Source organism: Vitis vinifera, chromosome 4 (assembly GCF_030704535.1).
Source record: "Vitis vinifera cultivar Pinot Noir 40024 chromosome 4, ASM3070453v1".
In the NCBI taxonomy this organism is placed as follows: domain Eukaryota; kingdom Viridiplantae; phylum Streptophyta; class Magnoliopsida; order Vitales; family Vitaceae; genus Vitis; species Vitis vinifera.
The window spans coordinates 1,040,339-1,056,590 of NC_081808.1; the positions used below are offsets into that span (position 1 = coordinate 1,040,339).

Here is a 16,252-nt window from a genome sequence, read left to right on the forward strand (position 1 = left end):
AATAATTTGTGATTATAAACAAAATCTATGATGATCTTATTTAATATATATTTTATAAAAAAATAATAATAATAAATTACTTTTTTTTTTTTTTACTAATAATGTGATATCAAATTTTGATAATAATATGTGGTCAATTCTATGGTTAGAAAAATAATTGTCTAACCCATCATTAAACTCCATTTTTTTAAATGATATAATCTTATAAATTTACTATTGCAATAATTTTGAATTAATTTTATGATCACTTTATTTAATATATATTTTATTTCATTAATATTAGCAAATATCTCTTGCACAATTATAATTGAAAAAGAATAATTAAAAGGTCTCTATGCGACACCCTAAACCCAAGTGCCGAGTTACCACGATCATTTCACATATCAAGTTCAATACATGAATGACCTCAATTAATAAATCCAAAAGGTAGCTATAAGACAACCATCTCAAAATGATTCAAAAAAGTAATCAAAGCGTAAAATAAAGGCTATAAATTTCTGTGAAACCAAGGTTTGGTTAATCTTAATTTTGATGATAACAAAATAAGGTTTAGAACTAATGATCATATTTCAAGTGTGATTAGGCAAGACGACTTCCAAAGTGGCAATCCAAAGACAAATTAAGCCAAAGAGAAATCATGAAGAAGAAGACCACCTTAAAGAGAAGAGTTTTTCAAGACCAAAGCTTCTTAAGATCTCTTTGTAAGGTTGTTGGTGCACTATGACTTTCATGCATTTCATTCTTTATTTATGCACCAAAATCATCCAAGAGTAATATTGTTTTAAATATCTTAATAATCGGATGATTTCATGTTTTCAACTAAAACCTTAAATTAAATGATTTTTAAACTTGTATTAAAATGTTTTAAGTTGAAAAATGTTGAGTGTTGAGCCAAAAAAATGGCTCAACCGGTCAACCGGTTGTGCTAGTCCGGTCGATGACAGGTTGAGGGAGGCCAAAAAGTTTATCTCTCTCCCAGTGGCCTTCTCTTCCCGGTCAAGGTTGAACCTCAACCGGTTGAGGTCCGATCGAGGTCCGGTTGAGGTCCGATTGAGGCCCAACGATCACTTTTCCTAACGGTTAATCAACCGGTCGACCCATAACTCGATCGGTCGAACCCCCAACGACTAGTTTGACTTTTTTATTCTATAAAAAGGCTCTAATCTTCATTGTTTCATAAGCTTAACTTTCTCAAATCATTCTTGATTATATTTGAGTCTTGGAAGAGTGTTTTTGAGTGCACCATTATTTCATAACTTGCATATCTTTAGTACACCATTCAATCCTAGTTTTTCTTGTAACTTTGAGCCTAAAGTTCTATTACTAGGATTTTGAGAGATCATTATTTGTTAAAGAGAGGGATATCTCTTGAAGAAGTGTAAAGGGTACTTAGAGCCAAAAGTCCAAAAGGGTGAATTGGAACCATAATCCAATTGTAAAGAGATTGGAAACTTGGTTGAAATTTCAAGATAGTGAAACCCTCACTCGGTTAGGAGGTTGAGGAGAGTGGACGTAGGCAAGGAAGTGTCGAACCACTATAAACTCTCGTATTTACACTATCTCTTCCCTAATTCTTTTAAATTATATGCAATTGTCTTTATTTTGTTTATTATATACTTGCATATAATTGTCTCTTATTTTTGCATAGTTTAAATTTATGAAAAAGAGATCATCACCCTATTTACCCTCCCTCTAGGGTGATTACTATAGTTTGGATTAGCTTCAAATTCTTAACAATTTCTAATCTAAAACTAATTAAAATATCTCAAACATTAAAAAAGTTTATTGGTTCTCACCGATAGTTCAATAAGAAAAATCAATTGTAGTAGATAATTAAATATCGGGAAATATTACATTTTTACAAAAATCAATTAGCAATAACTCATTTAATTTAATAATTTAATTCTTTTTTTTTTTTGAAAAATTTGGCACTTCTAATTTTATGATAAAACAATATAATACAATTTGAATAATCAATTTTTATACTCAAAAGAATTTTATAAACAAACATTTTACTCTATCCACTAATAATAATAATATTATTCCCAAATAGTGAGACTAGCACTAGATAGTTAGTCTCGATCTGATTCTCTTGTTGATGGACAAAACAATTTCCAATTAATGTCATTTCAAGGGCCAATAGCCTCGATCTGATTCTCTTGTTAGTGGACAAAACACTTTCAGATTAATGTCATTTCAAGGGGCATCAATGCTCTTATGCCCTTGGGCTTGCAAAGTCAACAACAAAAATAATTATTATTTAACTTATTTATAATTCTAACTGCATATTTTATAATTTTATGTGAAAATAAATTTTAAAATTTTATTTAATTTTTCATGTTTACATTAATAAATTCCTTCATTTCATTGACAAAATGTTCGAAATTTACAGAGAATATTACATCTGTTGATGTTGATATTTTAAATCTTAGGTATTTTTTTAATATAGATTTAAAATATATCAAGAAGGAAAAAGCCAACTGAACATGACGAATCAAAGAAAAAAAAGATTCTACAATTTTGGAAAAAGTTAAAAAAATTGATGCATTCCTTTAATAATTTGTCCATTTGTTTTCTCCTCCATTTTGGTTCTTTTGTTTTTTGTCTGGCAGCAGATAGTGGGAGACTTAATACCAAATGACTATGATCCTAGGGGGATGTGGTCACTATATTTATATTTATATGGTGGGATTTTCTTAATTATGCATGTGTTTTAAAATAATTTAGGATCAGAAGTGTTTTCAAAAACAATTTTCTATCATCTAAAACAAAAAAATTAAGAAAACACATTTGATTATTAAAAATTGTTTTTTCTTCTATTCTTAAAAAAAAAATGTATTTTAAGATAACATCCATTAATTATTTTCTATCATTTTCTCTTGTTTTATGATTGTTTAAAAAAATAATTATATAAAGATGTAGAATGAATAAATATAAAATATTATATATAAAAATATTAAAAATAGGTAAAAAAAAATTAATTTTTTAATAAAATCTTAAAAATCATTTTTTAAAATTATTTTTGAAAATAATTATCAAACATGCCCTTAGTATATGTTTGGATATGCATTTTTGTTTTTTTGTTTTTTTTAAAAGGTAGTATTTAAATAATAAATTCTATATAAAATATATCACTTTAGGTAAAAATAAATTCTAGAATATGAGATAGTAAAAATGGTTATGATATCCCATATAAAAATTAATATTATTTTTCTAATTTTAAAAACAGAGAACATAAATTAATTATTTGTTAAAATAGCCATTAGAAAAATAAGTGAAAATAATATAAAATAATTAAAATATATTTTTTTATAATAATTTTTTATTGTCAAACGTTATTTTTTGTATTTTTTATCATATATAATAAAAAATGGTTCTGAAAAACAATTCTTAAACAAACTCTAATATATGTGTAGATATATATTTTTATTTTTTGTTTTTAAAAATGATATGTAATAACAAATTCTATATAAAAGACATCACCTTTAGTAAAAATAAATTTTAAAAAATGGTTTGATACCACAATTTTTTTAAAATAATTATTTAAAATTTATGATATCCCATATAAAAATTAATCTTATTTTTCTAATTTTAAAAACAGAGAACATAAATTAATGAGAAAATTTTTCAAATTATTCTCAAATTTCAATAATGGGTGACCCAACATCGTAATTTTCGGGAAAATTATTGGTTGGGTAGGCACATGGGTGTTTATATGAGAATGGAAGGATAAAGTATTCTTGGGTGGTTGAAGAAGAAAAGAGATGTTAGGCTACTTCTTCATTATTAGTGAACATGTTTCGTGATGTTGTCACTTGTCATGTAGATATGTTACAAGTTGGAAAAATGATCATGGGGAGTAGGGACCACCTACCCCTAAATAAATTTATAAAATGGGTCTTAGAGATGCCAAATTAGTGATATTTGTTTTTTCTCGGGAACCAAACAGAAGCCCAAGGAGCATCCTGCAGTACTTTTCCTAACGATTGATCCAAACATGCGAGGTGGGATTCGTGGGAAATAAGATGGGAATGAAAATAAAAATAAATAAAGTGAAAAAAAAAATAATTAATTAATAAATATAGTAATAGAATAACAGAAGGGTGTCGACACTATCGCGCTCATCTACATGCAAAAAGCCGCAACTGTTTAGTCCATTCCCCTCCGAAACCTTGCCATTCGTCAAACTATGTCGACATTCTTTTCTCTCCAAAATCCCCCTCTTCCCCACCCAATTTCAAACGAATCAAACCGCACCAAGCCCTCCGTCTCTGCTTTTCTCTCTCTCACAGACGGATGATCTGAGGATAAACGCAGGATTTGTTCTTCAATGGTGGTCTTTGAGGTTTGTTGCAATTGTGGTCGCTTCTCTGTGTTTTTTTTGTATCTGGGGATTGATTTTTTGATGATTTGGATTTTGGGATTTGGGATTTTCTGTGTTTCAGGAATTGTTTCCGGTGCTTTCCTTTGGACGGTTGAAGGGAAAGACCATGATTTTTTCGGGTAAAGAAAGTAACTGTTTGATTGGGAATTGAAGGAAAAGGGGAGAAAGCGGAATCTGAATCTGGTTCTTTTAGCGGTGTTGTTCTGTTTTGATTTTTGATTGTGAAAAAGGGTGCATTTTACTGATGCGAAATCGAAGGAAAAAAGAAAAAGGAAATGGGAATTTGGAATTGGCAGCTGTGGAATTCCGAAACTTTTTTCCAATTTCTCACCAACCAAACAGGCGAAAAAATGGAAAATTGGATTAGACATGATTCAGAGTTCAGAATTGTCTTCCAATTCCATCGTTTTGTCAGCAACCCAAAAGATGCAAATGAAAATTTTTCCGTTTCTGTTCATAATTTACATGAATTGGCTGTTGTTTTAGGTTTCTGAAATTTGAGTTTTTTTTCCCCCTTTTTGGATAAAACAGAGTCGATGCTACGGACAATTTCTCAATCTATGGCCACAACGAGTTGCGGCGGAACCGATTTAGAGACCTGCCGAGATGAGTCAGGCGCACTCACTCTCAAATTCGTCGCAATCGCCGCAATACTCGTCGCCGGCGTCTCTGGCGTCGCCATTCCCCTCGTGGGAAAGAAGCGCCGCTTCCTCCGCACCGATGGCAACCTCTTCTTCGCCGCCAAAGCCTTCGCCGCCGGCGTCATCCTCGCCACCGGCTTCGTCCACATGTTACCCGACGGTTCGACGGCGCTGTCCGACTCGTGCCTCCCCAAAAACCCCTGGTCCAAGTTCCCCTTCTCCGGCTTCTTCGCCATGGTCTCCGCCCTCGCCACCCTCGTCGTCGACTTCGTCGGAACCCAGTACTATGAACGCAAACAGGAGCGGACTCAGGCTAGTGAGGCCCGAGTCGGGCCTTCGGACTCAGACGGAATCGTCCCGTTTATCGAAGCTAAGGATCCCAACGGAAAGGTGTTTGGAGAAGAAGAAGGCGGAGGAATGCATATAGTGGGAATGCATGCTCACGCGGCGCACCATAGACACAACCACCCTCAAGGGGAGGAGTCTTGCGACGGCCGCCGCGGTGGCCACGATCACAGCCATGGACACGGCCACTCTCACGGGTTTGGGTTAGAAGATGGTGATGAGGAAGACGGCGGCATTCGACACGTTGTCGTTTCACAGGTGAGTTTTTTTACTTTCATTTTTATTTTTGTTTTTGCGTGAGTTATTACTCTTAATTAACTTTCGTTTTTTTTTTTTTTTCCTTTTTTTGACTTTTTCTCATTTGTCTCGTGTGATGCGGCTGATGGCAATTGGGATTTCCACGTGTGGGCTCCCTTTTTTGGGAAATTCATTTTGTGGGTGTAGTTTAAAAAAAAAAAATGAAATTAATACCCACACCTTTTTTAAAGATGTCTCATTGCGTAGGGTGTTTGGTAACGAAGAAAGTGCAATTTTAATTTTACTTTTCATGATCTAAATATGGATGAACTGAATTGGCAGGTACTGGAACTAGGAATCATATCCCACTCGGTGATAATAGGGCTATCACTGGGAGTGTCTCAGAGTCCATGCACCATAAGACCCTTAATAGCGGCATTGTCATTCCATCAGTTCTTCGAGGGCTTCGCCCTGGGAGGCTGCATCTCCCAAGCCCAGTTCAAGACCCTCTCCACTACCCTCATGGCCTGCTTCTTCGCCATCACCACCCCAGCAGGCATCGCCTTCGGCACGGCCATTTCTTCCTCCTACAATCCCGACAGCCCCCGGGCGCTGGTCATCGAAGGCATATTCGACTGCGTCTCAGCCGGCATCCTTATATACATGGCGCTGGTGGACTTGATTGCAGCGGACTTCCTGAGCAAGAGGATGAAGTGCAATGTTAGGCTCCAAGTCCTCTCATATTTGATGCTGTTTCTTGGAGCTGGCATGATGTCTGCTCTTGCCATCTGGGCTTAGATAGTTAGATTTCAATTTTTTTCTCTTTTTTTCTTTTTCCTAATTCTTGTTTTGGGGCCTAAAGATTCGGTTTTTTTGAGTAATACAAGCAAGAATGAATTTGTTGATTTTGCTTTTTCTTGGTGCGGATATGAAATGGTGGGATTGGGAAAGGCTCTTGTGTTGGAAAAAATTAAGACATTGTTTGGGATTGTATTTTAGAGTTAAAAACATGTTTGACAATTTTTGCTAGAAACAAGTTTTTAATGTTTTTTTTTTTTTTTTGAAAAATTGCTCTACAAATATAGGAAGAATGATTAAAAAATAAAGCTATTTTTATGAAATATTTAGAAATGAAAAACATATTGTGGACCCCGTATTTCGGTTTATGCGTTTCCCACTCGATGACGAGCCCGATTTTTATTTTGAAAAATTGATTTTTTATTTGATTAAGAAAATGACTTGGAGTTGTCAATTATTTTTATTTTATTTTTAAAAGGGTAAACAAAATTAAAAAAAAAAAAACCCTCAGTGTAACTCCTTATTTGGAAAAGGTGATCTACGAAGAACTGGATCGGGTTCGGGGGTCAGGTTACTTATCGGGAAGGTACAGTAAAGACCGTAGCAGCCCTCTAAGTCCCTAAAGTTGGGTCTCTACTAATAAAATGAAGCCGACGTGACAATCAATAAGAAAGTCAATGGATGCTTAAGTCAAATCATGCACATATGAAAATCGGAACATGCATAGAGAATGATCAAAATGAAAGTGTATGCGTACCTGAGCCACGAGCCATAATGCGCTATCAAGAAACGGGATTAGTACACAATTAACGAATACGAATTATAGCTCATGCATATCGGAGCGCAAAATGAAGATCAAACAAAATATATCAAGCACAACCGTTGACAATCAATAGGGATCAATCATATGGCGCCCCCCACCAAAGCCCAATTTATTGTTCATGAACTAGTCTCACAAATTCCGTGTTTTAGAATTATGAAGAATTCATTATTGCTTATGTAAAATCAAGAAGATCAGAAGATTATTTAAGAACCGAAATGGAATTAAAACTATTCGAGTGAAAACTTGATTTTGGATATTTATTTGGAAATCGGAGTCTTGAAAATTATTTGAAGATTGGAGTCTTGAGAATTAAATTTAAGAATTGGAATTTTGGATATTAAATTTGAAAGAAATTAGAATTTTGGAAATTGGAAATTAAGTTCCGAATTTTGAATTTTGAAGAATTGTTTAAAATGGAATTTCAAAATAAATAACTAAAATAATAATAATTAAATAGATTAATGTGAGTATTGGAATTTTGGAATTAGAAATTAAATCAGAAGTCGAAAATTTTAATGAGTTGTTTAAAACGAAATTTTAGAATAAATAAATAAAATAATAATAATTAAATAAACTAATGTGAATATTGAAATTTTCAGAAATAGAAATTTAATTCGAAAGTCAAAAGTTTTAAATGAATTGTTTAAAATAGAATTTTAGAATAAATAAATAAAATAATAATAATTAAATAGATTAATGTGAATATTGGAATTTTCAAAAATAGAAATTTAATTCGGTAAACGGAAATTTTAAAGAATAGATTAAGAATGGAGTTTTAAAATAAATGAATAAAGTATTAGTGATTAAATAAATTAAAGTGAGTATGGGAATTTTCGGAATTTAATTCGGAAAATAGAAATTTTAAATAAATAGATTAAGAATGGAGTTTTTTAAAATAAACGAATAAAGAATTAGTGATTAAATAAATTAAAGTGAGTATAGGAATTTTCGAAATTTAATTCGGTAAATGGAAATTTTAAAGAATAGATTAAGAATGGAGTTTTAAAAATAAATGAATAAAGTATTAGTGATTAAATAAATTAAAGTGAGTATGAGAATTTTCGGAAATTGGAATTGAATTTTAAATATCGGAATTTTGAAGTATTATTTGAAGGTTAAAATTTTATAAATTGGGATTGGGAATTGGAAGTTAGAAAATTTATTAAGAAATTAGTGCTTTAAAGAAAGTGATTCATATAAAGTAGATGCAAGCAAATGGGCCAATTTTAAAATGGGTGAATAACTCAGTGAGGCCTTCTCTTCCTCATTATTTTTTTTTATCTTTCCGCTTGGCCTGGGCTTCATCACAAGCTCAAAACCAATAGCAAAATCACCTAAGCCCTCAAGCCCATTAGCCATTGCGGGCATCTACCATGCAGGCGCTGCCACCCACGGCTTCTCCGCCCAAAGGTCTCCAAGGGAAACCGTGGGCTTCTCAGGTTCCATCTCCGCACCTCCAATATCACCGGCATCGGCTGGAGTTTCAGCACCTCAATCGCCGCCATCTAAATAACGTTTGGATCCGACGACGAACTGGAGGGCAGCTATGGCGGCATGCAGCAGCAGCCGCTGCCTCCTGGGCGCGCCGGAGGTGACCCTCGGAATGCTGGCCGACAGAGTGGAGGATGTCGGGGTCGTGGAAGGGGGTGAGGGAGGTTTGGAGGGAGATCTAAGGGTGACGATAATCTTCTCCAAGACAATAACAACTATGACGGCGGTAGAAGAGGATGCATGAAGATCGAAAAGATTTGAAAGCTAGGAGGAAATTTCGAGTGGATTTAACACATGAACAGCAGCGTATCCCTTATGTAACTCATGCAAGTGAAGCAAAAATCAAACAAACGAGACCTTTGATGGCCAAAACAAGCATCCACATACCAACAGCAAAAAAAAAAAAAAAAAAAACCATAGATCAATAAGAGGCATGGTGTGACTGTAAAAATGGAGAACCTAAGTGCCGGAAAGTCAAACCTGAGAGATTCCCCCAGTGGAGTCGAAGTGGTCTCGCCACCAGCAAGCTCTCTCCTCTGATCAAAAATCCCTCCCACTCGCTTCTCTCCTTTCCATCTTTTTTTCTTCTCTCTGTTTTTCCTTATCTTCTCCTCCAAGCCATGTCCGTATCCCGTCCCATCTGCCGCCCAAAAGCTCTGCCTCCCTGCAGCTTCAGAGCCCCCAGCCGTTTCTCTTCACCCGGTCTTTTCATCCCTTTTTTCTTTTTCCTCTGTCAAGCTTCTATTGGTTCCTCAAAAGCCCATCTAAATCTTCAACAGCCAATCCAGGAGTAACACGTGGCTACCTAAAAGCGCGACACCTGGCCAAAAACTAATTGTTAGATATATCCCAATTTGGGGGTCTACACATATTCATTCTAAATTAGTAAATTCATTGTTTTCAAAAGCATTTTTAAATAGATTGAAATATTTGCATATGACCCATGCATTTCCTTTTATTGTCTGGTCTTATTCATATTTATATTAATTTAAAAAAAAATTAATTTCATATACATATTATCAATATTTTACCATTTATTAAAGTTTCATATAAAATTATTACAAAAACTTTCTATTGAAATTCCCAAAAATTTTGTGTGATATTCTTTTATTTTTTTAAAAATCAATTCAATAATTTTTTTACAAATATTTTTATCCTTTTATTCTTTGTACACTTATTTTTAATATAAGTTAATTTCATATTCCGTACACCCAGATCCTATTTGTATGAAATTTCATTAAATATCTCTCGTGTATTTATTTTTTATATTTTATATTTTATTTTCACTTACTTTAACAAAAATTCAATTCAATAACAGTCAAGAGCATTTAGCAAAATTAGAAAAATAAGTGAAATTAAAAGCTTGTTTGGCCATATAATTAAAATAAATAGATTTTTTTTAAATAGAAAATTGTTTTTAAAAATTTATAACATTGTTTTACTATTGTTCTCAATTTCCAATTTTAAAAAACAAAGTGAAATAAATAACAGAGAATAAGCATGAATTATTTTCACTAATTTTTTAAAAATAAGAAAAAAAAGAACTTTTAAAATTAAATATTATATCATTTTTTTTCTCCAAACTATTTAATACCAATGTTGAAAATCTTCAAATTATATTATTTCTTTAAATTATGTGGTTTTCTAAATTTTTTAACTTCTCTAAAATTTTTCACTAAGCAAATAAATTATAAATCAAACTATACTTTATACAAAAAATTTCTTAATTTTAAAAATAATTTAAAACTTAAAAACTTATTTAATTAGTACTAAAAGGTCAAACTCAATAATATTAGAAAGTTATAAATAAAAATTTATTGGACTTGGTTATTTTCTTTTTTTAAGTATAACATATTTTTACAAATTTTTTAATTAAGCAAACATATTTCAAATTAAACAAAATTTAATGTGTTGGATTTATTAACAAGTATAAATTTATAGACAAAAATTGGTTTAGAACAACTCTATTTTTTATTTTTTACATAAAATCTTTATTTTTTTTTACTAGACAAATAAATTTCAAATTAAATAAAATTTAATGCCTTAGTTTCATTAACAAGTCTAATATTTTTTTAAAATAATTTGAAACTTAAATAATAAACACATTTATACAAAATTTATGTGTTTAAAATTGGTTCACTATAATTCTATTTTTTCTCTTCTACACCTAATCATATTTTTATAAATTTTTTCATTAAAAATAAGAACTTCAAATCAAGAGACTCTTTGTATTAAATTTTTTAATGAGTTTAAAATCTTCTATAAATAAATTGAAATTAAAAAATAGATTTAATTACCAATAAAATAATAGATCAAAATTGATATATTATGAGTTATGATTTTATAATTTTTACACACAAACTATATTTTTTTGAATTTTTCACTAGGTAAATAAATTATAAATTAAGTAAGACATAATCAATAATTTAAATTATTAAATGAATCTGTTGATTCTTAAGAATAATTTGAAATTCAAAAAACCAATTCAATTAATTGTAGATTAAATCCAAACATTATAAAATATGTGTTTCTAATTTAGTATTAAATGTAATAAAAATTTTGGTTCATTTATATGTTAAAAAGTTAAACTTTATTCATTATTCATTTTAAATAAAATATTATTAATAATTATTATCTTTAAATTATTATTATTATTCATTTAATAAAAAATTTACAAAAAATATCCTTATTTTTCAACTTATATTTAATTTTTTTATTTTATTATAATATTATTATTCATATTTAACTAAAATCTATTTATTTATTTGTAAATATAAAATTATTTTTATTTCTAAGAAGGTTTGAATTGCAGTTAATTAATATTATATAAATTGAATTTATGATATTTTTTGAAAATCAAGACAAAAAATTATTTTTAAAAACAATTTATCCAAACAATTTTTTTTTAAGTTTTTAAAAACAATTGCTAAACATTATTATTTTTATAAAAAACAAAAAAACTATTTTTTTAAAAAAATTTGAACTTAAAAACAATTTCTAAAAAGTGCTAACCCTTTTTAATATATGAAAATTGGAATTTTGTGCATTGCATCTTTGAATTTAGAAAGTAATTAGAAACAACGTGAAAAATAATATGTTCATTTTTACTTGTAATTTATGGCTTAAAAATAAATAATTTTAAAAATAATATAATTTTAATTTAATTAACTTATATATTTAAAGATGATGGAAAATTGAGGAACTATAAGAGGGAGGGGAAGAAGGAGACGACCAACAGGTAAGACGGTTATCTTCCCACAAATCTAGGAGTCTGCTACTCTCAATCGCCGTAGCCATGATCAAACCGTAAATTCCTCCAAAATGCCACGCGCCGCCTCTTTCCTCCCTCTCAATTCCTCCTCCGCAACCACTGCCACCACCTACTCCAAGGATGAAAAGTCCAAAAGGCCCTTACTCACCACTTCGACATCCAATGCTCGCCTACCCCTATTAGTCTTTTGCTTCATCTCTCTCACCATCGGCCTCGCCGGGACTATCTTCGCCGTCTCCGCCCTCAGCCGCCCCCGACCCTTGCCCGTATTCCGCTGCGGCCGCATCCAGGACACCTTCCGTGCATTCTACTCCCTTTCCAATCCTCAGCCGGATCTACTCGACCGCCCCAAAGTCCTCGGCTTTGTTGGAATTCAGACTGGGTTTTCCTCAGCCAGCCGCCGATCTGCTCTCCGGAGCACTTGGTTCCCCTCCGATCCCGATGGGCTTCTCCGGTAATGAGCAGCTACTGCTTTGATTTGTGATTTCTTGTTTTTGTTTGGTTGGTGGGAAAGCTGAGGAAAAGGGAGAAAATGAACTAATTTCACTGCGGATCTGTGGAATTGTTTTTCAGCTCACCCATTTCTTCTTACATACTGCTCATTCATATTTACTCTGTTTGCTTGCTGAGAAAGATGACGAAAAGGAAAGAAAATAACCCACTAACGTTTTTAATTTTGGATCAGTAGATAATTTTGTACTGAGCTTACCCATTTCATTTTACATTTTACGAATTCATATTCACTTCAGTCTACTGTTCGGTTTCTGAGAAAGCTGAGGCGAGGAAAAGAAAATAAAGTGATACTTTTTCCATTGCTGACCAGTTGAAAAATTGTGATCAATTGGTTTTCTGCCCATTCGTTTGATTTACATACCCCTAATTGATATCTACTTCATTGAGCTGTTAGTTTCTTGAGAAAACTTCTATTGTAGATTGCGCCAAATTGTTTTTCAGCTCACTCATTTCTAATTCAAATTCACTTCATTTTGGGAATTTGTAGATTGGAACAAGCTACTGGTTTAGCCTTTAGGTTCGTGATTGGAAGGTCCAAAGATGTGAAGAAGATGGCAGAGTTGCAGAAAGAGGTGGAGAAGTACAAAGATTTCATGCTTATAGACGTTCGGGAAGAATACCTAAACCTCCCACACAAAACGTAAAGACTTTGAGCTTCTCAATGATCTTATCTCTGTTGTAATCCATAACTTTCAGGCTAATGCGGTTATTTGAATTTGTAGTTTGGCATTTTTCAAAGCAGCATTTGAACTCTTTGATGCAGATTATTATGTCAAAGCTGATGACGACATTTATTTGCGTCCAGGTTTGTGAAAGATTTTACTAGTTTGTGTATTTGTCAATGGTCTTACACACTGCAATCTAACATTTTCTGGGTGATTTCTTAGATCGACTCTCCACCCTTCTAGCTAAGGAGCGAAGCCATTCGCAAACTTACATTGGGTGCATGAAGAAAGGGCCAGTCATCACTGACCCTAAAATGAAATGGTGGAAGATTGCATTTCCTTGTGTGAGTTTTGGAAACATGCATGGTTTTTTTATGACATGTAACTAATCTGTGGATGGTTCATCCCAAAAAATTTCAGGTATGAGAAATCAGGACATCTGATTGGAAATGAATACTTCTTGCATGCTTATGGTCCTATATATGTTCTATCTAAGGAGGTGGTGGCTTCATTGGCAGCTGCTAGAAATAACAGGTTTGTCACACATGAAACTTGTTTGATCAATGCTTTAGTTTTTGTACCCTTATCTGAGGGAGGTTCAATATGACATGATCCCTGTTGAATTATGTTTTAAGAGGCATTCCCATTTCATGACTATTGATGGTATCCCTGTAAGGTCCAATATGAAATGATACTCCTTTCGGTTTAATCCATAAAAACCCTTTCTATCCAATTGAGAGGAAGCAAAAACTGGTCAATGGCACTTGTCCATTTTGTAAAATTGTCCGGCCCCTTCATGTGATAAAGATATTTAAACCTTATATATAGCGTTTTTCTTCTATCTTTCTGTTTAGTCTGTTTTACATTCATTTTTGTTTTTGTCAGTGAAGTGCTTCATTGAACATATCTTTGACCTTTCAGTTTGAGAATGTTTAACAATGAGGATGTCACTATTGGATCATGGATGCTTGCCATGAATGTCCATCATGAAGATAACCGAGCAATATGTGATCCTCGATGCACACCAACATCTATTGCTGTCTGGGACATCCCAAAATGTTCAGGTAAATGGCACCTTTTTGAAAATGCTCTGCTTTTGTTTCTTTTCTCTCACCAAGCACCCTAAAAAATTTGTGTTCCAATCATCATCTTTGATAAAAATTGTAAATTTTGTGGTTTCTCCTTTTAAAAAGGAGTTATAAACAGTGCAAATTTACTCTCACATGCAGATCCCAAAATTTTTAAAAAGGGAAATTATTTTTAAATTTGACACTTCATGAATTACATGAAAGAATCAACTTTATGAGCAAATAAACTACACAAGTTTGAAAAAGAATTGATCTTCGGAAAGGATAATAGTGAAAGGTACTTAGAAAGTATTCTTGATGAGGAAGAAGCTGGAGCCCATGTGGTTGTGGCAGTTATAAGAAGTTATTGTTTCCAAAAGTAGGTCATTTTAGATAGATTAGAATTGGTTACTGTTTCAATGAATGTTTCTTTAAAATACATTGCTTTACTAATTTTCCCAGTTGCTTAACTAATTTTCGGTTTAGTGTACTCTGTAATAAGTTATTCTGAAGGTCAAGAAAGTGGAATTATCCCAACTTTGATGATCAAAGAGTCAATCCAAGAATAAAATAGATCTTAAGACTGGTTTAAATTTGGAACTCTGATTTGACAATAAAAGTCTAGATCTCAAAAGTTTTTTAAATTAACCCTAATCTTTGTTTCTTGTTTTAACAATCAAGCCCTAAATTCATTTGCAGGATTCTTCTTTAGCTACTATAAAACCAAACGTTGATCTTATATGAGGAGTCCGAAACAATGTTTGTTTAATTGTGATAGTGATGCAACCATCACATATAAAGCGGGAAGATTTATCTCGAAGGAAATGAGGAAGTATTACAAGTCATTTGTCAATCTGTCCCATGTAAGATAGGATGGTGCTCTGGTTTGAATTGGCCGGTTCCCCTTCTACTCTCTTCCAACTGGTATTTTCAAAAGGAAACACAAGATTCATGGGAAGGAATCATTTCCAACCCGAGAACCAGCTGCTGTCCTTAGTGGCTATTTTTTCTTTCCCTCTTTGCAATCTGCTCATCAATATAAAAGTTGATTAGCACTAACCCCAAATTCTGAAACCAAGTCCCTTTCTTTCTTTGAGAAAGGAAAAATATGATGAGAATCCCCAGTTTCACAAAAGTGGATTACCTTTTTCTTTCTGTCACATACTCTGCCTTGGTTATAGTCTAGACAAGTTAAACACTCTGAGGATTGAAACCTAATGTACTATCACTGCTGACATTGTCAACCGCAATGTTTTTCCCTTTCTGTATGATGCTCTTAATGAGATGACAGGTGAAAATTTTCAGGTTTATGCAACCCAACCAGCAGGCTGAAGGAGCTTCACAAGATGGGCATGTGCTCTAAAAGCCCAACGCTGCCACCAGATGATAGGTAGTGTCCATTTGGGCAGAATGTACTCTCCAAATGCCTCTAATCACCAAATGGGCTGCTTCCATTTTTCGGATATTTCAGTTTCTGGAAGAGCAATCAGATAGTTTGAAGCTATCTTCAGATGCAGTAAAGTTTTCTCATACCACTCAGTATCTTACATTCAACTGTCACTGGAGAAACCATGCATTGTAGTTAACCATTCTGTTCATCTCCCCCAAGTGACATGCCATCTCTCCATGTGGCTACTTGCAGAACATTTGGAATTGTAGATGGATAGGGTTTGTATATTTTTGGATTGAAAAGTGTATCTGAATTTGTTGGGGCTGCAGAGTGATTGATTCTGTATCTAAAAATTTGTTTTAACAGGGCATCTCTGGATGTTCCTTGGAAATAAAATCATTCTACTATGCTTTTACATGGAGTATAAGCCCATTCCATTTTAGCGTCTATAACATCTCAGCTGAATCTCATTCTTCTGCATTTAGGGTGTGATTGGTATGTGGGAATAAGCAAGAAAATAAGATAAGAATAAGGGTGAGTTATAATAACTCATTTATTTTATATTTGTATCCTTTTATTTTTATATAAATTTGATTTTTTTATAAATATATAAATACAAATCTCTAT

At 32.6% G+C, this 16,252-nt stretch overlaps 2 protein-coding genes across 5 annotated transcripts; both read left to right on the forward strand.

Annotated features, from left to right (window-relative positions):
• Nucleotides 1-3,916: 3,916 nt before the first annotated feature.
• On the forward strand, nucleotides 3,917-6,512 carry LOC100244130 (zinc transporter 4, chloroplastic). 3 transcript variants are annotated; one of them, XM_002279388.4, is made up of 4 exons: nucleotides 3,917-4,345; nucleotides 4,446-4,503; nucleotides 4,916-5,628; nucleotides 5,950-6,512. In XM_002279388.4, exons 1-4 carry the CDS (start codon nucleotides 4,331-4,333, stop codon nucleotides 6,403-6,405), a joined length of 1,242 nt encoding a protein of 413 aa, XP_002279424.1. In that variant the 5' UTR covers nucleotides 3,917-4,330; the 3' UTR covers nucleotides 6,406-6,512. The 3 variants fall into 3 exon arrangements, with proteins under 3 accessions (XP_002279424.1, XP_019075126.1, XP_010648356.1); XM_019219581.2 differs by having other exon boundaries at nucleotides 4,073-4,345; nucleotides 4,446-4,579; XM_010650054.3 differs by lacking the exon at nucleotides 4,446-4,503 and having other exon boundaries at nucleotides 4,073-4,345.
• Nucleotides 6,513-11,907: 5,395 nt separating this feature from the next.
• Nucleotides 11,908-16,042, forward strand: LOC100257718 (probable beta-1,3-galactosyltransferase 12). 2 transcript variants are annotated; one of them, XM_002279216.5, is made up of 7 exons: nucleotides 11,908-12,444; nucleotides 12,991-13,143; nucleotides 13,226-13,308; nucleotides 13,391-13,490; nucleotides 13,589-13,702; nucleotides 14,090-14,232; nucleotides 15,541-16,042. In XM_002279216.5, the coding sequence occupies exons 1-7, from the start codon at nucleotides 12,041-12,043 to the stop codon at nucleotides 15,627-15,629; spliced, it is 1,086 nt and encodes a 361-aa protein (XP_002279252.1). In that variant the 5' UTR covers nucleotides 11,908-12,040; the 3' UTR covers nucleotides 15,630-16,042. The 2 variants fall into 2 exon arrangements, with proteins under 2 accessions (XP_002279252.1, XP_019075199.1); XM_019219654.2 differs by having other exon boundaries at nucleotides 11,923-12,444; nucleotides 15,527-16,042.
• The last annotated feature ends 210 nt before the right edge of the window (nucleotides 16,043-16,252 follow it).